General features: G+C 49.2%; 1 protein-coding gene across 2 annotated transcripts in view; it reads right to left on the bottom strand.

Annotated features, from left to right (window-relative positions):
- The window catches only part of PRKCB (protein kinase C beta), a 320991-nt gene that overhangs the window by 135210 nt on the left and 164087 nt on the right, over positions 1–21694 (bottom strand). For both annotated transcript variants that reach the window (XM_011233995.2, XM_034670243.1), the window contains exons 4-5: positions 18228–18339; positions 17738–17866 (exon numbers count right to left, since the gene is read on the bottom strand). In XM_011233995.2, the coding sequence (XP_011232297.2) occupies positions 17738–17866; positions 18228–18339 (241 nt within the window). The remainder of the gene's footprint in view (positions 1–17737; positions 17867–18227; positions 18340–21694) is intronic.

Here is a 21694-nt window from a genome sequence, read left to right on the forward strand (position 1 = left end):
CCAGGCCTAAGACCCACCAATAGCCAGGCCATGGAAATAGACCCCAAGCCCCAGTCAACAACCCCTTCCCTGGAGACACTTCCTCTGTGGCACCCCTTCTAACAGAAGTCCGGAAACAAAGACATCTCCAGCTCAGGACCTGCCTTTATCCATCATTTCCATCTAGAAGAACCTGTAGGCCACAAGCCCCATGAGCGGTGCCTTGAATTAATGACAGACAGAGACAGTGATGAGCCTGGGGGCTTCTTTGGATAAGTCTGGGGGAGGACAGGGTCAGCACAATCCGAAACATGGACTTGCAGCTCCATCTGACGCCAGGAAGCACAGATGAGGAGTCTGGGGCCAAGGAGGAAGGAAGGAAGCCATGCATTCGCTACAAAGCTGAAGAAAAGCACTCATCCCTCAGTTGAAATCAACATTTCAATCCCTAAACCCTCAATCTGGCACAGTGGCTAAGGGCTTGGGATTTAGGTTCAAACAGACCCGGGATCAAATTCAGCTCTGCCACTTATTAGCCAGACCTTGGGAAAGTCAGGGAAGCTTCCTGAGCCTCACTTTCCGCATCTGTAAATGGAAATAACATGTATTCAACACAGGTAAAGAGGTCAGCGCTATGCCTGGCACTCGGCAGACCCTTGTTTTCATGCATTTTATATTTACGGAGAGGGAGAGACTTGAATGATTTCTGCCAAGGGAACTGCTTGCGCACGCCCCTGCAAAACCAGCAGAAATAAGCAGGAAGATGCCATGCAGCAGCCTCTGCATCTGCTAGATCTGTGAATCTACCCCTGTGTCTTTCTCCACTAACCATTTCATCCTCTTCTGCAGTGTGGTTCACTTCTCTTTCCTCATTGCAAAAGGCCTTCTCGGATTGGGATTTCTCAAGCTACAGGTGAAGACGGTGGGTCAGATTGGAAGAAGAAATACAATCAAAGAATCATTGATCTTCAACTCAGGGGGCAGGCTCTTAGCTCTTTTTCCATATCTCCGTGAGGCTCATTCTGTAAGCCAAGGCAGGCACCCAGCAAAGACCACAGAAACTGGTATGAGAGCCCCAATCCAGCCATCCGTGGCTGCCTCCAGAGGGGGAGGAGGAACAGACAATAACAGTCAGTTACCCACCATTTTCCTCCCTCCCCGGCACGTCTCAGAGCCCAGCAGGCAGCTGATGATAAGTCAGTGGCATCTGACAGCCCATGGAAAGCTCCCTGTCTCTCGAGCTTCCAATCACCAGGTGTCTGAAGAGGCTGCAGGAGCCGTCAGCTTCTGCCCTCATTAAGAGCCCTTTGGTGGACAGAAGAGATGATTGTTCCAGGAACTGCCAGGTTCATCAGCCGATGGAGGAGGAGGGGGACAGAAGCTCCCAGAGCTCTGACCTTCTGACCCAAGACAATACGGGCTCCTCATTTGCATCTCATTTGCATGGCATACTTAACAGGACTCCAGCTTCCACGCAGAGAATTCATTCTCTCATGCGAGGTGAGGCTCTGTCACCACGTTTGTGCAAATGATCCTGCGGGAGGCGAGCCCGCAAAGCCAGTCTGCACAATGGTATCTGCCCTCCAGGAAAACAAGACCTCAATCAGACCACGGTGATGAGGACAGATGTAGACGGCACTATTCCGGGATGCATGACCAACTAAATAAAGCCGTGGTTACCTCATGCGCAAGGCCAGACAGAGGGAAAATTCCAAATGTTTTCAAGAGACTTGTGTTAGAACGATTCAGGCTAATTGCATGCAAGTCTTGTACTATGAATGTCAAACTGCACCAGCGTCACATAAATGAGCTGTCAGCAGCTTGGTCAGAGTTCCCACAGAAAAGAACCTGTTCCTTCTCTCAGAACAGGTGCTGTTTTGTTTGACTGATACACACCCCCCTCCCTGGCAACAGTTTTCCATTTTATTTATGGGGTCCAAAAGCCTCAGGGTCCCCCATCCCCGGAGGATTATAGCATTGTCTCTCAGTGCAATGTGGGTGCTAAGACCTCTACATTAAGGCAGACTTGGGGTCCAATTCAACTCTGGCACTGATTCGCTGTGTGACCTTAGCCAAGTCACTTAACCTTTCTGAGCTTCCATCTCCTCCTCTGTGGAATGGGGACAATATTAGTCTATCTTAGAGGGATGAAATGACGTCATGCTTGTAAAAGTACTTGATACAACACCTGGAATCTCTCACAAAATACAAAGTCAAGAGATGCTGCCTAGAGTTGAGAAAATAAGAAATGGGGTTGTAAATATATAACTTAAAGGAGCTATGACAATTACTGGAGTCACAGTAATGGATTCCCATTGAACTAAGCATAAAAGACAAATTCCTTACAGGGACTTACAAAGCCATCAGCAGCAGCCTCCTTGTTCCCTCTGACCTCCTGTTTTGCTCCCCTTCCTTTGCCTCACTCTGCCTAGACACTTGAGCTTCCTTGCTATTTCCTCAAACATGATGAGCACACTCATGCCACCGGACATTTGCATTGGCTGTTCCTCTACCTGGAATGCCTTTCTGCCAGGCAACTGCATGTCTCTTTCCTTCATCTCCTTCAAAAGTCTCCACTCAAATGTCCCCATCTCAGTGACTCTTTCCCCACCACCATATCTAAATTTGCAAGCCTGATCCCCTCCCTCATACTTTCTACCTTCCTTTTCTGCTTTATTTTTCTCTTTAGCACTTACCATCCGGCATATTGTATATTTTACTTATTTACCTATTTTGTTGTCTGTCTCACACACTACCACAGAGATCTAAGCACAGCCTGCAGACCAAATCCGGCCCACTGCCTGCTTCTGTAAATAAAGTTTTATTAGAACATACCCCCACCCATTAGTTTACATACTGTGGCCACTGCATGGACCACCCCCAGAGATAGTGCTTACACCCCAGAGCCTGCTATTACTCAAACTAGCCAGTCCTCAGCCTGCTTACCCTGCCTCACCTGTTCCTTCCCACGGAAACCAAGAGAAAGTTTCCTGCCTACATCTCCCCCTCCAACTCCCCCTTGGTATTCCTCTGTGTGGCCCTGCATGGGGCGGAGGCATGCTGTGCCACCTCCTCTTGGGAACCATGGATAACAAACTACCCTTTCAATGACAATCACCTCCTCATCACACTGTCCTCACTATGCCCGAATACCAATAAAATCTACATTTTAAAACACAACAGAAACAAAAAGATGGGGGAAGGGGACAGGGGAAATGGCACAGACCTAATACAAAGAACAGTGTCAACAAAGCTCCAGAAGACATTTGGCACAAGAGTGACGGGATAGGGAAAAAGCTCTCCACACAGCCGTAGAGCAAAGGGCCACATCCAAGAAGATGAGACGCATTTGGCCCATCCTTGCATCTGGAAAAAACCAAAAACCTGGACAAGGACACAGGGAACGTAGGCTAAGCAGCACCTGGTGTGGTAGGCGTGAGAGGTTTGATGGGCTGCAAACCCATGATAAATCAGCAGTGTGAGGTGGCTGGCCTTAGCCCAAACCCCCTAAAAAGAAGAATGTCATCTCAGGATGCGGAAAGAGAATTTTGTTGTCTAGAATGGTGTTTTTCAAATGATGGGTCGTGACACATTTGTCCATGGACAGCGAAATCAATGCAGAGAGTCGAGGCCATTTTCCTTAAAGGATTTCTTAGAGGATGGAAAACAGAAGAGAACAGACTGGAAGGCTGCAGAAGGAAAGAGACTGCATCAGCGTGCCGAGCTGGCAGAAGCAGAGGTGAATATAACTTCCTGACAGCTTGGTTTCGGTTGTGAGCGTGCACCTGTGTTCGGGATACGTAAAGCCACAGAGCGGGTCACGGTCCAGAAAGTTCGAAAGCTCCGGGTTTGGAACCAGGGAGGTGACCACCCTCTCTCCTCGGCAGCACATGGAGGAGTCTCCTTCCCACTGGGATTGATGAGGAAGCGCTTCTGGCTGGAGAAGAGCGGTGTGGGAGGAGCTCAGGCTCTGCACTGGCACGTGATGTTCCTTCCAGGTTGTGGGTTCTAGGTTAGGCATTAGCAAATGGCTGATGGAGCTGGGGAAGCTGCACCTGGGAGCTGAAAGATTCTGGGGGCACCTAAGAACCATCTGCAGATGAGTTCCAAGCTGTTGGCATACCTGTCCAGGAGAAGCCAGGGATGAAACAAGGAGAAGCTTCACCAAGTTCATTACCATCTGTTTTGGCAGCTCGCTGGGTAGGGCTTCTTGGAGCCCCCACCAACTCCACCCCACCCACCTGTGCAGTGGGCCTTCCCCCAGCTCTTCTGAACCCCCCTTCCAGATCCTCCTGTCCCCAGCTTCTCCAAGCTTGCAGAAGATCTAATTCCTCCCGTAAATCCCTTGTTCCACGGTCCTCAGAGCGGCTCTGATTCCCTAAATACCAGGGATTCGCAAGGCCAGGCATCCACAATGCTAGGTGGAAAGCGGCCATGAAGACCTGCCCCTCCCCTGTACTCAAAGCTCTTGGTAGCCTGATGCTTCCCAGTGTAACCTGAACACCCCGTGAACACCTTTTTATTTTTAAGTGAGAATGCTTTCTCAAGATGCTGCTGTGAACTTGATTGTATCCCTCTCCCTCCCACCTTCTGGCTGCCCTCAATTCCAGCCAGCTTGAGCTGACCCAGAGCACTCAGGAAGGGGAACGGGGGGTAATTCGTGGTTAGGAGCACAGGCCCTGGAATCACACGGCCCAGGGTTTCAATCCTAGATCTGCCACTTCATGACTGGGAGATTTTAACCTCTCCAAAATGCGGCTTCTTCCCCCTGAAAACTGGGGGTAAAACTTCAAAGGTTCAAGGTGAACATTACTTGAGATGGTCCCCTTAAAACACCCGGCATAGAGCGCCCAGGTGGCTTAGTCGGTTAAGCAGCTGAGTTTTGGTTTCGGCTCAGGTCATGATCTCAGGGTCTCAGGATCGAAGCCCATATCTGGCTCCATGCTCAGCACAGCATCTGCTTGCGATTCTCTCCCTCCCTCTCTCTCTGCCCCTCCCCCGGCTTGCACACACATGCATGCCCGCACTCACTCTCTCTCTCAAATAAATAAATCTTAAAAAAAAAAAAAACAACAAAGAACACCTGGCATATAGTTAAATGCTCGGTAAATGCTGGCTGCATATGTGATTGGAACAGTGTGTCTTCAGGTGGCAGATCTACAAATCAGGTAAACCTCAGCTGGGTAGATACCATCTCTCAGGCCATTTCAGGTAGAAGCAAATGTCTCGTAAAGATTCGGCTTAGGTGCTGTAAGTTTCCAGGATGCACCATGCCAGGGAGGGAGGTAACAAGAAAAATCACAACAGCTGACAAGTATCAGGGCTGCCTCTGACCAAAGCTCTCTCCACCTGCCCATGAGAGGCAGGGTTTCCAAAAAGGTGGACTTCTCCCCCAGGAAACCATATCCTGACACAGCCACTTTGGAAGGAAATAAAAACGCCAACAAACAGGAAACTCTAAATTTGGCAAATCCAGCAAAGATCAGCAAGGAAACTCAGAAAGGGCTGGAAGACCATGCCAATCAGAATAAGAGCAAATACTTCCGGCACCCGGAGTACATACCAGGTAGTGTTCTGAACACTTTACACACACTGCCTGTGGGATTCTCACAACGACCCTAGGAGTGGGCACTCTCACCACCCTCCACTTGTCCTCCTGAGCTATCCAGGTACTCCTTACCTGCCAGCAGGAAGAGCGGCCAGCACCAAATTCCCCCAGCCTCAGGCCCTACCACCGTGGAGGCTCAGAATGAAGGCCTTTTCCATTTGACCACCTCTCACGACTGAGGCATGTCACCCGTCTCTTGGGCACGTCTTGGCCGCTGAAGTCTGCCTCTCTGCGAAAAGACAGGCCACCTTGAAGAAGTGGCCTCATTCCCAGGCTCACAGTCCTGAAAACACTGGCTCTCACAGGAGAAAAGCTGGCGAACAGCAGCATTGGGAAAACGGAACCGTATGAAGCAAAATCCCCACCAGCACAAGGCCGCAGCCGGGTCTTGCGCTCCACTTCCTCTTCTGTAGAATGGGAAGGCATGCGCTCACAGCTGAGGCTTGTGAGTCAGATTCAGTAAGGGAACGCCTGGAGGGCTCACGGCGCGAGCATGTGTTTCAGAAAAGGAAGCTGCTGCTAATGTCCACCATCTCCCCCTGCCAGTGCGGGACAGAGGCCGGAGAGACTGGACCAAGTCCCAGCCCCACCTCTTCCCAGCCATGCAACTTGGGCAAGTTATTTGAACCTCTCTGGCTGTGCCTTGGTTTCCCTATCTGTAAAATGGAGATGATATTATCAACTACTTCATAGGGTCAGTGATGGGATGTTAGATGAAGGGGAGAGGCTTACTTAGCCTGGGGCCTGGCACTTATCATCCCAGTGTTGTTGCTACTCTGGTTCTTGTCGCTGTAGCAGAAGGAAAGAACCCCAGACAGACAGACGGGCTGCTCAAGACCGTGAACAGCATTCCCCTGTGGCCTTCTCTGCCCGAGATGGCCAGCCCAGCACCTGGGTCATATGCTCACCCATTAAGTGTCAACTGTCAGCCCTCCTCTCTGCCCTCACCCTCTATCCTGTACAGGGCCACCTCCTCCAGGGGGCCCTCTGGGATGCCTGTGGCCCATACTGCTCCCTCCCTCATCGAAACTACAATTGCAAGAAAGATTTGGACCCCGTCAAGGCAACAGGCAGAAGATGAGCAGGTCTTTCCCACGGCTTCACTGCTGACCCATGCCCTCAGGGAATCGCCCGCGTTGAACCCCCTCCTGCCTCTCTCCCTCTGCCATGCTGGCTGCGTCTCTGTTCTAACACCTTCATAGCCTTAAACCACATCTTTCCAACGGATGCCCGGATGTGCTGGAATCCGAATGACGGATGCTGTGTGCAAATCCTGCCTTCCCCATCTGCTGACTGGGTGGCCAGAGGCTCCGGCTCTTTAAGGTTCTGTTTCCTCTTTTGCAAAAATGAGGAAAATAAAATGACTGCACTCATAGACTGGTTGTGGGGACTGAACACAGTGACCTTGCATGGCACTCCACAAATACTCCTGGGATCTAAGTCCCCGCTGCGTTTAGAAAAAAGCCCCAAACCCGTCTAGACTCACAAGTCCTCCCTGACCCCCTGCAGCTTCTTTCCCCCACCCCCATCACCAGGCTCCAGCCAGGCCACTTCCTGTCAGTCCCCAGGATGCATAAGCTGCCTCCCTCCCTCAGGCCTTTGCCTGTGCCATCCCTCTGCCTGGCATGCTCCTCCCCTGGATTTTAGGAGCTGGCTCCCTCCTGCTCATCATTCAGGTCCCAACCAAAAGCCATCATCTCTGCCTATGACCCACAGGCCACCCCCGATCACAACACTCCGTTGCCGTTTCTCCCTTTAGGGCCTTTCGTGCTGTCTGAAAATATTTTGTCGGCTTTCCTGTTCCTCTCCGATCATCAGATGGAATGCAGGGGCCATGAGAGCTGGGACCTGTCTTCTGCACAACAGTAAACAGTGCCCACACACAGGAGGCACCCAACGAATATCTGGGAGAAGTAGGGGAGCGAGGATTCGAACCCAAGCCTGACTCCAAAGCCCTTGCTCCAAAGCCAGACTATCCTGGCCCCTAATTACTACAGACTTGCAGCAAGTTACTGAGGAAAGCAGGCGAGAGGCTGGTGACTGGACAGCTGGGGATGCCTCCTCCCTCTGGTGGTGAGAGACAAAGGCAAAGCAGGGAGGGAAGGTTCTGGATCATTTTCCACAAGTGGCTCACACCAGGCGTTCACCCCTCATGAGGTCTATTCCCAAGGCACGCAGGTAGGTTCAGGCCACTGATGGGTGGAGATTGAGGCCTCTCAGGTACGGACACCAAAGCCTCTGAAAGGTCACGGCCAAGGTGAGGCTGGATGTCACAAACCATCCCAGGCACATGCACCTGCGGCCGCTGGGCAGGAGCTGAGCACGGCTAATGCCTGCCATCTAGTGGACAAGACACGTTCCCCTCTTTCCTGGTGATTGAGCAAGGCTTATGGAATTTTACTTTATTTCAGAGAGAGAAAAAGAGAGAGAGAGCAAGTGGGGGAGGGGAAGAACAGAGGGAGAGAGAGAATCTTAAGCAGACTCCATGCCCAGAGTGGAGTCTCATGCAGGGCTCAATCTCACAACCCTGGGATCACGACCTGAGCCCAAATCAAGAATCAGACGCTTAACCGACTGAGCCACCCAGGCGCCCCAAGGGTTATGGAATCTTAAAGTGCATACAGATCACCTGAGATTTTACTGAAATGCAGATTCTGATTCAAGGCCTGACTGGAACATGAGATCCTGTATTTCCAACCAGCTCCCTGGGGTGATGCTGCTGCCACTGGTCTACAGACCACACCTGGGAGCAGCCAGTGCCTTGCAATTCCCGAAGTGTGAACACCCCCAGATGCAACTCCGAGGCCTGGGGCAGCCACACAATGGGAAAGAGAATCAGAAGGCACCACAGAAGCACAAGTTTTTGAAGTCAGAGCAGTCAGACCTGGAGGCAGGGGGGCAGGGGTGGGCTGTCAGTGTGGGCTGCCAGGCAAGAAGAAGAGAGAGGACATACTTCCCGGGACCTGATTAGGGAGACGCTCTTAACAAGGGCTGCAAGGAGGCATCCAAGGGCCGATGCCGTGAGGGTCAGCGATCAGGCCCAGCCTGCAGGATGAATGCTGGGCAAGACCCACACTAGTGACCATGAAAACCCAGAAACGCCTGGGCCCAGCTCTGCCCAAGTGGAGTCCCACCCAACAGTCCACCCCAAAGCCTCCGGCATCAGCCACTTAATTTTCAATGCTCTTGTTGCTGGAGAATTTCATTTGAATTCATATTTCCTATTCAGAGATTCTTCTGTTTTTATTTTACGTTCGAAAAATTACAAAAGTGATTGTTTATTGCAACCCGAGAAACAGTTCCTAGGACATATAAAGAGCCCCCTTCTCCACCCCAGTCTCTCTTCGTTCCCACTTCCCAATCCTTCTGCGATCCCAATGTTTACAGCCTGGTTTGTACCCTTCCACACCTTTCTTCCCACCCTTATAAAAATACACAAACATCACTTCACACATAGGAAGTGTCTGTTGCAGCTGCTTATTTCTTCGAAATGAGATCATACTAAATATATTTTTATGCAACTTAATCCTCTCACATCAAAGATGTTCCTCCAGGTCAAGGGTTGGCAAATGTTTCTGATAAGGCCCAGAAAGTAAATATTTTAGGTTTTACAGACCATACAGGCTCTGCCACAGCCACTCAGTGAGCTCACTGTTGTATCACCCAAGTGGCCATAGTTGATTTGCAAATAAATGTGGCTGTGTTCCAATAAAACTTTATTTACAAAAGCAGGCAGGGGGCCAGATTTGGCCCCCAGACCATAGTTTGCCAACCCTGCTCCAGGTTAACAGCTGTAGCTCTAACTTATTTTTAATTATTAACTAACCTATTTTTAATTACTTAGAATGTTTAATAAAAGTATAATATGAAGAATAATATACGATAGGAAAGCACACGAATCATTAATTGTAGTTTGTGGAAAACGTGTGTTACTAGCTCTCAAATCCAAAAAAACAGAATACAACCAGCTCCACAGAAGCCCCACACACCCATTTTAATTCACTATTTTCAACAACCGCATGATAGCTCATAAACAGATGCACCCTAGTTAGGCTGAATCCAATTCTTTGCCACCACAAACAGAGTATCAATACACATGCTTGTTCTGGACTTTGTTTCCTTACATGCTGGTGTTTTATTTCAGTAACACAGAAATGGGAAATCTGAAAATCCAAGTGTACAGATATATACATTTTAACAGATGTCGCTGGACCACTTCCCGAAAGGCAGTGACAAGTCAAAGTCTCGCAGGTCCTGGCCGTGCCCTCCTTGGACACAATTCAGCAGGCATTTAGGGACAGTAACTGCACACCCAGCCTATCCTGAGGCTTGGGGGTCTGGGCTTGATCATTCTGATCAGAGTAAACATTCAGGGAAGAGGACGAGGAACACTGAGTAGAAAGAGTCTGGCCCCCTCGGTCTCAAAACAACTCCGTCTTCTTGAGTGTCCAGGAAACCCACCAACCACCTCACCAGCCACAGGGCTTCAACAGAAGGGTGGCCAAGGAGCCCCCAACCTCACCGGTGTGCAAACAACGATCTAAGCTGCACTGAGAAAAACAGAGCTGCGCAGACAGGGATATGATTGAACCCAACTGCTTCATTACCGAAACAACGCAGAGCTACAGAACAGAGATGTCTTGCCGAGTTTGTTTTGAGGGAATTGGCTTTCCAGTGAGGACACAATGAAGTGTTTTCAACACACCTATTTTGAAGCACTACAGTTTCTCCAAACAGAAGATCCAACAACGATTAAGTACAAGGTGGTCTAAGGGATCAGAGGTGCCATGGCGCCTCCTTCCCGCAGCTCCTGCGGAAGGGGGGGGGGTGGTGGATGTGGGGTGTGGGGAGCATGCATGTCTGTCCACACTGGGCATTCTTTTGAGCATAGATGGTGTTCGCAGCTTTTACCAGACCCTCAGTGGTGGCTGTGACATCAAAACAGAGGATTAACTTGATGGGGCTTGAGGTGACAAAGTAGAATGCTTTTGTCAAAACTCAGCCATCACACACTGAAGATGTGTATGCTTCACTGCTTGTAAATTTTATCTCAAACATAAAACAAAAACAAAAACTATAAATAAGTGTTGTATTCTAGTTGATGATATGCATGCTTAAGTGTTTAGGGGGAACTGAATTGATGGCTTCGGTTTGCTTTGAAATGTGCCAAAAGTAAGAAGGACTGATGGATGGAGAGTAAGGGGGATGGTTAGTAATTAAGCAAGTGTAGTAGAAAGTTAACGGCAGGTTCTAGTTCACTGTAAAATCCTTTCAGCTTTGTTGTATGTTGTACATTTCTCATAATAGGACATTTTGGGGGAAAAATACTAACTGGTAATGTATAAGGGAGGGGGAAATCCACAAGAGCTGGATTCTATCCCTGTTCCATGATGTATGGCTTTGAGGAGTGACCCCCTTTCCTGGGCCTCAGTGACTCAGCTGTTTCACAGGGGCAAGGAAGAGGGGGCTGAGTTGTTCTCTGTGATGCCTTCCATTACGGACAATGATGATGCTGTGGTTTCATTTCATTCTGCAAAACTTGGGCATCTTTGGAAAGAGCCTCTGGGGAGGAATGGCTTTGAAAGCAGAGACTGCCCCCTAGTGGGCCCAAGGAGCCTAATTTATGATCCTCTTCAATCCTTGCCATTGATGCATGGCTGGGTCATACCTTGTGATATTATTCCACCTGTATTTTTTTTTCTTTACATTTTCCTTTTCCTCCCCTCTTCTCTTTCCCTTTCAAGCAGACAGCCATCTCAGTGGAAGTATGTGGCAGTGCAAAAATCAGAAATAGCCTTCAGGTCATTTTTGCTCTGTGTTCCAGACTCCCAAACCTCAGAGGTTTTAAAGAGAAGATCACATTCATGAAGGGGATTTATGGGCACAGTGTCTTGAAAAAGGTTTTGACGGGGAGTGGATTTTAGCCTGACAAGAATGAGATTCCCTGTGGCTAGCAGAAGGAGGAAAGGTGCAGAAAGATCCCAGGGGTCCCCAGGCACTGGCAAGGTTGTGATGTTCATCCAAATAAAGAGACCTGTTTCACTCCCTGCTGTAACTCAAGGGTCTAGAACGTGCTCAATGAAAAGCAGAGACTCAATATTGTTGAATGAACAAGAGAATGACTGGGAGAGGGAGTGAATGGATTCTAGAGGAGTCTGTAACCCAACTGTAGGGAAAGGAAGCCACACTCAACAGCTCGGTCTCCTACACCCACCCTCTTGTCACCTGGCAACGCAATGATCTATGCCTATCTCTCCCACTAGGCTGTGAGCTCCCTGAGGATGGAGACTAGATCTCACTGGGCATTGGATCCAAGCTGGTGCTCAGGCCCTCCCTGAATGAATGAATGAATGAACGAACAACAAACATCTATGCTTACTGAGCTCATCTCATCTTTCTGTGCTATAACATGCTACCTTTCTCACACTGTAAACACCTAATCCCTCCAAACCAGCCCAACATGTCCCACCTCACCCCTCAGGGTACAGCACACACCCAGGTCCACCCTCTGCTCTTCTGGTCAAGTCCTGCCATATTGGTTTTAGAAGAAAGATACCCAAGTGGAATATCAAGGTGAAGGGCCCCCATGGTTTTCTTATACTCTTTTCCCCTTGTTAGAGTCCCCATGATGCCAAAACCTTCTCTACCCCGAAACAGTTCTTTAAATGACAAGAGAGTCTTCTGTGAGCCTTCAGCATCCATTTCCTTTCTCCAAACAGTGCTTTCAGAACCTCTTTTGGAATCTGGTATACAGGTAGATGTGACCTCAACTTTCCCCAACAGCCTGTAGAGAATGTATGTCTCTTTGGTGCTCTTCTTTTCATGGGTGAATGTCAGCTCTTGGAAAGGATTAAAATACCGCAATATTGGGAGGACCTAAGTCTTCTGGGAGATGCTTCCATCTAAGAAGGGTTTTACATGGGGCGCCTTGGTGGCTCAGTCGCTAAGCGTCTGCCTTCGGCTCAGGGCGTGATCCCGGCATTCTGGGATCAAGCCCCACAACAGGCTCCTCCGCTGGAAGCCTGCTTCTTCCTCTCCCACTCCCCCTGCTTGTGTTCCTTTTCTTGCTGGCTGTCTCTATCTCTGTCAAATAAATAAATAAATAAAATCTTTAAAAAAAAAATAAGAAGGGTTTTACAGAGCACAATATACAATGGTGAGAACACTGGACAGGAGTACCGAAGAGAAGGATAAAAAAACCCTGCTCTTTCTGCTTTTCTTTCCAAACAGTTCCAATTTTTGTAAGATCCACTATGGATACGAATACGGATATGGTTAAGGATTTGCAGATGGCTACAATGTATGTGGGAATGTAAATAATGGGACGCCAGTTGTTATGTTAATAGAGAGATACTTATTGCAAGGGGGTTCATATGTGTAAGGACACGGGCTTTATAAACTCTAGGAGCACTGTACAACTTGCCTGTGGGCTTCCAACATTACATGGCCTGCTCCCACAATAACACTCGGCATCATGAGGTCCATATGGTTTCCTATTACTCTGTAAGTCCCACTGCTCTGGGTCTTTTCTGCATTATCCAGGGAATTGTGGTGGTCACGGCTTCAAAGAGTGGGTCCTGGTCTCAGTAATACGTACAGTTTACCTGGGACCTGGTCCTTAAGAGTTTTTCTAAGGTCTCCTTCCTGTAAGAATAAGCATGTGAAAAGGGTTATCTGCTGAACTTCAGCTCCTCACTTCAGGAAGCGCTGATTAGGAGGTCATCTGGGAAGTCCCAGTATCCATCAGGACCCTCTAGTGGTCTATCACTCATACATACATCCACTGATGTCACAAATATTTAGTGATGTCCATCATACAGGGTGCTGGGAAGAGTGTGAATCAAAGCAGACACTGTCCTGCTCTCACGGAGCTTCAAGCCCAGTGAGAGATAGAGACATAATCCACCCGCCATAAAACCACAACCGACACAAGCTCAAGTTCAGGGTACCATGAGCATCTAGGCGGGAAGCTATGAGAAGCTTCCCTGATGGTGAAGGTGAGCTGAGGCCTACAAGAAGGGGAAGAATGACCTGTGGGAAGAAGACAAGAGGGCAAAGATGAGCATTCCAGACTAAGCGAACAGAAGGTGCAGAGGTCCAAAGGTAAGGGGCAGCCTGGACAGGATGAAGGGTTAGAAGAAAAGCAGGAGAGACAGAGAATTGAGAATGAGACCGCCACATTAGATGTATCTGTCCTAAGGACAATGAGAAGCCACTGATGGGTTTTTAAAAGAAGGGGAACTGATGGGATTTCCATTCTGATCTTGACTTGCAAGATCCCTGACAGTAGATAGAAAGCATGGATTTCAGGAGCCAAGGGAGATGAGGAAACCTTCAGATCTTCCAGAAGCACCTGTAACCTGCTGCCTTCTGGAGATGTTGGGATCTCCAAAGAGCAGGAGACAGAGGAAACAGAAAAGTGTCCTGGGCTAGTGATTGGAAAGTCCTAATACTGAACGTGCCTTTATGGCCTGGACAAAGTGAGGTGCTCCAGCCTAGCACTGCTGGGGAGGGCTCTCTCCTCGCTATCAGTCTGAGATCAGGCAGAAGGGTCTGGAGTCCCAACCACAAAACCAGAAGGATGCTTGGGAGACCAGAGGGACATCCCAGTGTCCGAGACCCTCCACACTGGCCCCTCCAACCACCCCCCCCCAGCTGCTGTGAGTGTTGGCTATCAAGGGCTCACAGTTGCCCTGTGTCCAGACAGATCTCCTGGGCCACAAAGAAGCCACCTAGCCTGGGTGGGGGGGGGGGTAACACCATCCTCCCACCTCCAACCCCAGCAGACTACAGCAAAGACCGACTGTCCAGTAAGCTCAGGCTACTAAGACAAAACACCAGAGACTAGGTGACTTAAACAACAAACATTTATTTCTCAGAGTTCTAGAAGCTGGGAAGTCCCACATCAGGTTCCCAGTGACCGCCCTCTTTCTGGCTTGTAGACAACCACCTTCTTGCTGTGCCCCCATATGATGCGGAGAGGGAAATCTATTTCTCTTCTTCTTCTTATAAAGCCACTCATCTCATCAGAGAACCTCACCAGTTTGACTTCAGCAACCCCTAATTACCTCCAGAGGGCCCCATCCCCAAACACTATTCCATTGGGCCAGAGCTTCAATGGTTGGGGTGGGAGCGGCGGGGGGAGACACACCCGAAGTCCATAGCACTTCCCGACCCTGAGAAGCCAGCTCCCTGCAGGAGGGAGGATCAGGCCAAAGCTAGTCTTCCAGGGAGACCATTCTCTTGCTTAGCTTTTCTTGCTCAGCCCTCACTCCCCTTCCCCCACGAGCAGCCCCAATAAATCACTTGAACGAAAATCTCCATCTCGGCTCTATTTTTAGAGAACTGTGGTCAGAGCATCAGGTTCTCCTACTGTTAGACAAGCAACAAGCCCACGCCCAGGACTGACTGCCGCAGGCACGGGGAAGGGACTGTAACAGGCCACGGTGACCTGCCGTCAGGAGACCTCAGTGCTCACCCCCGCTCTGCACGTGACACCAGGCAAATCATCCAGCGTCGCTGAGTCTTGGGGTCCTCTTTCATAGGACAGCAACAATACTGCCTCTCCATTGAATGGTCCGGTATCAAAGCGCTTGGAAAACCACAACTATGAAAACTTTGGTAGGTAATCCATCAAGGCTCTCAGAACCCTGAGCATGCAGATATTCTGCCCCTAATTCTAAGGGAGCCCCAACTTCCCTCCCTTTCCCTTGTCATGGGTTGAACTGTGTCCCCCAAAGAAGATATATTCATATCCCAAGCCCAGTACATAGGAATGTGACCTTATTTGGAAATGAGAGCTTTGTGAATGTAATTAAGATGAGGTCATACTAGATTACAGTCGCTATAATCCAATGACTGGTGTCCTTATAAGATGAAACTTGGACACAGAGACACACAGGGAAGAATGCCATGCGATGATGAAGGCAGAGCCCGGGACGATGCAACCCCAAGCCAAGGAACACCAAAGATTGATGGAAACTACAAGAAATGAAGAGCGAAGCATGGAACAGACTCTCCCTCAGAGCATTCCAGAGCGAACCAACTCTGCTGACACTTCCAGTTCAGACTCCTAGCCTCCAGAAGTGTTACAGAATAAAGTCCTGCTATTCCAAGCCGCCCAGTTTGTGGCATTTCGGTACAACAGCCCTGGGAGATCATACACCCCTGGTTCATAGGCACATAGTGGGATTGACAGAGGACCATCAGCTTGTGATCAAGATACGCCCGAGCAGATTTGCAAGTAAGGGGGAAGACTCTGACCTTGAATTTGAAGAGATGTTGTACAGTACCACATCAGAAAAAGACTCCCCAAGAAATACCTGTAAGAGGTAACCTAGCTAAACCACAAAGGAAATAAATAAGGGGGGGGGACCAAGCTAAAAAGTAACCTAGTATATCATACCCAGTCTCACAGACCTAGGTGATGAAGTGTGTGGCTTTCTAAGCCTATTTCCGGATGAGTAGAATGATACTACTACTACTTAGAGCATTAGAGTTGCTCAATAAATTTAAACAAGACATTGCCTGTAAGTGCTTTGCACGGTGATTGACACATTTTTAAAAACTCCCATGTTAGCTACTGCTTTATTATTGTTTTGTTACTAATGGTGTAAGTTCTTAGAAGCCTAACTTCCCTGAGCCTTAGCATCCTCATTCATAAATCAAGCATAACGGATATTTCACAAAGTTGTTATGAAGATGAAAGAGATAACGTGGAAGGCTTTTTTACTGAAATATAATTGGCATAGAACGCTGTGTACGTTTACGTACAATGTGTTGATTTGACACATTTATATACTGCAGTACGATTACGGCCATAGCGTCAGCCAACACCTCTATCATATCACATGATTACCACTTCTTTTTTGTGGTGAGAACAATGAGTGGACTTTGAGGGCATTATAATAAGTAAAGTTTCTGTACACGATGGGTGGGTTCCATAAATGTAGGCTGCCCCATTAACTGACCAGAGCCAGCACAGTTCCTAGAGAAGGACACTAGAGGGCAGCAGGGTCTCATTTTTGCCCCACCCCGGCACCAGGAAGCTAAGACAGTACAGCTAGGAAAACCCTCTTCTCTAGAGCCAGTGACTGCCTGCTTCTCCCTGCGGAGCCCCCAAACATCCCGGTGGGAAGAAGTCAGCCACTTGCCTTTCTTTCTGAGGAAAAAGCAATTCAATGGAATGCATGTTTCCGAAGAGCCCACTGGGTATCACAAACCTCAATTTAAAACAAGGGCTGTATTTTACAAGGATATTTTTCGACTTTTACATGGTGTAAGTGAAGCCTCTCCCCGCACAGGGCTTAACACATCAGAGCTGCCAAACCAGTTTGGGACCTCAGAAGTAGACCAAGTTTTGCAAAATCAATCCCTTCTGGCATCACTTTCTTAAGTTACCGAGTCATAAAACCTTGTATACTGATGCACTATAAAGTCTATAGTTTGTGTCCCGTTCTTGTCTGGTTCAGTGTGGGTTTTACTGTAGCTCTATGGCTGAGTATTTACGTAACCAGCAAAGCCAGGTTTCCACTTTGCTGGAGCTTTTGCACATCAGAGCCAAGCATTTCTTGACTGCTCCGTTCCAGGAGCCGCAGACAGGCCTGCTCCTGTCTGCCCCTCATCCCCCTGCACCCCTCCCATCAGCTGTACTATCCTTCTTTCTTATTATTATATTTCCGAATCATACAACAGGGACCCACGTAGCCACCGTCAGGTTTAAGAAAGAAATTATTTCAAATACGCAGAAAGCCCCCAGTGACGCACACAGCAGCTCCCCTCCTGCCCAAGTTGTCACAATCCAGAACTTGGTGTATGTCACCAAGACTATCTTTCCCACTGGGATAGTTTGAGGAAGCACCCAGCATTCCTTCTTGGTTACCTTAACAAAAGACATAGAACTGCATACTCCACAGGTCCCGAGCAGAAGTGGGCAAGGGAGAGGGAGAGAGGGGGAATGGGGACTTTCTGGGCTCCAGACAGCGCAGGTGCCTGCAGCAGGGAGGAACTGTGATGGGGCAGGGGGCTGGGAGGCAGGGTCACACAGTCCCTTCCCGCCCCCCTGCCCTGCCGATTGCTCCACCAGCTTCCCCTCCCCCAACACACTGGTCAGACTCGCAAAGCCGGTGCCGGAGCCCCTGCGCCACCTACCGACTACAATGAGGACTTCCCTCTCGATGTGGGCCTGGATGTAGATGCGGCCGCGGCGCTCCGTGTGGTCTGTGCCGCACAGGCTGGGGACGTTCATCACGCAGCGCTTGTGCACGTTCATCATGCAGGCTGCGAGGGCAGAGAGGGGCGCGGCTCAGGCTGGGCCCCTCGGGCCCGGTCTCATCTGAAGGGCTCATCTAACCCCTTCCCCCCAGGCCCAGATGGACAGAGGAGGTGGGACTTGTCTGTCCTCCCGGAAGCCCCAGGGTGCATCCTAGGCCGGAACCCTGCGTACCCCGAAGGGCTCTGAAGCCAGCATCGCAACCGTCAGTGCCGCTAGATTTGAGGGGGGTGAGGCTCATCGCTCAGCAAAGGACAACTGGCACACCAGCCCACCCGGGACTTGGGAGTATGTGCTGTGGACCTGGACCCCCAAACCATGAGGAAGCAGCCCAGCTACCAAAGGCCGCCACTGAGCAAATGTACTTACTGTCACACTTCATCCCCTGGTGGATGAGTCCATACAGCAGTGACCCACAGTGGTCACAAAACGTGGGGCTGGAGTACGTGTGGATCTTAAACTTGTGTTTGCTCCGGGGGTCCTAAGGCCAAGAGAAACAAACGAAAGAGGCCAGTGTCAGTGTGGCGAGCCAGACTCACAGGGCTTGGAGTATCACTGGAGAACTCACCAAGGGCCGTACCTGGCCGCAGAGTTCCTCACACCTGTCAGGACCATCACTGGTGCTCTTCGCCCAGACATGCATTTGATAAATAGTGGCTGACTGAGCGAATGACTCTGACAGCAGCTGGCGCCTGCTGCAGCCCCAGCCCGTTCCCTGTGCCGCCAGGCCTCCGTCCGAGAGCCCAACCTCCTGACTCCTGCCTGCAGCAAGGACTCCAGAGACAGCTGCTAAACAGGTCCCGTTGTTCCTATTTCTTCCCTCTTTATCCTCTCTGAGCATGTTCTGGAGGGTTCTGGAGTGATCTAAAACCCAAGTCTGAGCTTTAACCTCCCTGCTTAAAGGCCATTTGCTAGTACCTCATCCACTACAGAACAGAGTTCAAGGGCCAATGAACAGTCCAGAGGTTGTGGCAGAGAATTCTAGTTTTTCCAACAATACCCATTCTTTCCCTTAATAACAGAACCCCAGCACAGCGTGTGGCCACCCAATAAGAGGCTACATTTCCCAGGCTCCCTTGCAGGTTGGTGTGGCCATGTGATGAAGCTCTGGCCAATGGGATAGGTGTGCTTCAGGGTCCTTCCCTTTAAAAGAATGTGCCCACCCTCCCCGGCCCCAAACACCTTGGACCCAAACCTGGAGACCTATGCTGAAAAGGACAGAACTACACTACTGGCCTTGGACTTCATCCCTTTGGGCAGACACCTGAGAGAAAACCTACATTCTGTCTAGCCTCAGTCACTATACCTGGGGGCTATTTGTTACAGCAGCTTATACGGTTCCCTAACTAACAAACATGCCCTTCATAACCTGGCAGTGTAGTACAGAGTTTCAAGGTACAGACTTCGGAGCATTAACTATCTGGGTTCCTCTCAGCTGTATGACTTTGGGCAAGTTACTTAACCTCTCTGTGCTTCGGTCTTCTCGTCTATGAAATGGAGGTATTGGCAATGCTACAAGCTTATTAGCCCACTGGGAAGGAAAATTGGATTCATCTGTGTAGAGATCAGAACCACCTGGCACCACATAAGCAGTATAAGCTCTTGCATTATTATTACATCTCCCTTATGATCTCAACTACATCTCCCCAAACACACACTATGTTCTCAGTGCACAGGACTCGTTCACACCCCCAAACATGGCCCTCTGGCTCCACATGTTGTCTTTCTCCCTCAAGAGTTGCTCTTCTGTCACTGCGCTAAATACAGAGCTCCCTCTTCTCTTTTCCCAAAGCCAGCCTGAAAGTTGCTTTCTCTGTGAAACAATGTACAACAGAGGTTGAGAGCGTGGACCTGGGACACACCTCCAGGGCTGACCCGACACAACAGTCTTTGCTATATGCTACTCCTCTCTTCCCTCATTCGTTCAGCTTGTCACATGTTTACTTAAAACTGATATGCTAGTAACAGAAAATAAACAAGTGAAAATAAATAGACACAATAAGTAGATATTATGTTATGTGCTATTAAAGTGCTAAGAGTTTTTCTTGAAATGTTCTCTCTATAAACTGTACTGAATTTTACTATATGCAAAAAAGGTGAATTTTCCCTGCATGAAAACAATATCTCAATAAGTCTGACTAAAAAAATCTTCAGTCACTGAAGGCTTTGGGGGCGTTCACCTTAGAGCTGAGAAGTGAGTGCTTCCAAGGAAACACCTGCTCATGACCGGTGTTGGCCTGTAGGGGGAGCTCAGAGCCTCTCTCACTCCCCGCTCCCCGCCAAGCAGTAGGGCAGATCCGGTTGGTCAGATTCCAGGGCACTGATTGGCCCCGCCTCAGTGGGTGGAGCTTGCACACGTGCGGAAACGTGCTCCTGCCATCTTTCTCTTTCTTTCCTGTGGCTCTCTCGCCCCCCGGGAGGCTGCCGGCTTCAGATCCCATGGTCCAGCCCTGAGAGGGATGGGGTGAGTGGCCTGGGCCAGCTCTGCTTCAAACCCTGCGGCAAGTTCTCTTCTCTTCTTGGCTCTTGTGCTCTCTCCTGGTTCCCTGATATGTAGACCTTACAGTATAGCCAAGAATTTGTTTTGATTATGGTTTAAATTTCCTTAGGCGTACATGGTATAGAAAAAGGGAGTCTCCAAGGACCTCATGAGCTCGACCCTGAGATTTGGGACAAAATCCCAACTAATAATAAATGGCCTCTTTGCTGGGTTTCACTTTCCTCCACCTATATATCTCCTTGGATTATCTCAGGGAGAAGGATTTGAGCATTCCTGACTAGATATGACCAAGAACCTTTTCAGCACCATCAAGTCTCTTCAACAAGAGGAGATGTCAAGTGGCACAAAGAATGGGAAGGTAAATGAAACATTTCCTGAGAGCTGCCCAGTGTACGCTGGATATCTCACAGACTCTTTCTCCGGTCCTCATGATGTTCCATTTGGAAGGTGTTATTCGTTCCCATCTTAGTGACAGTGAAATGGGTCCAAACTAGACAGAGATTTTCCCCCAAGTCACCCAGCTGGCCTGAGCTGGGATTCACAGCTGGCTCTGCCTGGCTTCGAAGCTGGGATGCTCCAAGCTTCTCTCCTTTTCTCTACTCCCTCCCCAACTTCATAAATGCCATTCTGTTCCAGACCAGCTACAATAGCACTTCCTTCCTTCACGCATTCACCCAACAAATGTTTACTGAGAGCCAGGGTCTTCGTAGGCATTGGGGATACAACTGTGAGCAAAGAGCCAGAATGCCTCGTTTCACTGAATTCACAATCTAAGGGCAGAGAGAAGCAAAGAAAACCCCCCACCAATATCCTGCCCTCCCAGATATTCTCCATCATAGCATTTAAACCACTGTATTGTAATTCCGTGTTTAATCTCATCCCTCCAATGTTCAGCTGCAAGCAACATAAGAGAATTCTGCTCCGGGCATATACTGTACTTGGCATATAGAAGGTGCTCAATAAATGAGCAAGAGTTAGTATTTATTGAGCATTTACTCATCCAGGAACTATTTTTCAGAGATTTACCATGCAGGCATTAACTCATTTAATCCTCATACCATCCCTAGGAAGTGTGTACTTTACTACACCCATTTCACAGATGAGGACTGAGGGGTGCAGGGACTTGCCCTGGGCTCCTCAGCCTCAGCAAGCATAGCATTTCGCACAATGGCTGGCACATAGGGAGAGGCTTGTGAGTTCCGGTGGCAGCTGGGGGCTGTAATCATCACTGCTAACCCCTGAGAGCCCCTGAGCCATGCATGTGCTGTTCTAGAAAATGACTTGGAGAGCACTGTGCAAGGCCAATTAGAGCCAGACAGGAGAAAGGAAGGCCTAC

The sequence above is a fragment of the Ailuropoda melanoleuca genome, chromosome 10 (assembly GCF_002007445.2).
Source record: "Ailuropoda melanoleuca isolate Jingjing chromosome 10, ASM200744v2, whole genome shotgun sequence".
NCBI lineage: Eukaryota > Metazoa > Chordata > Mammalia > Carnivora > Ursidae > Ailuropoda > Ailuropoda melanoleuca.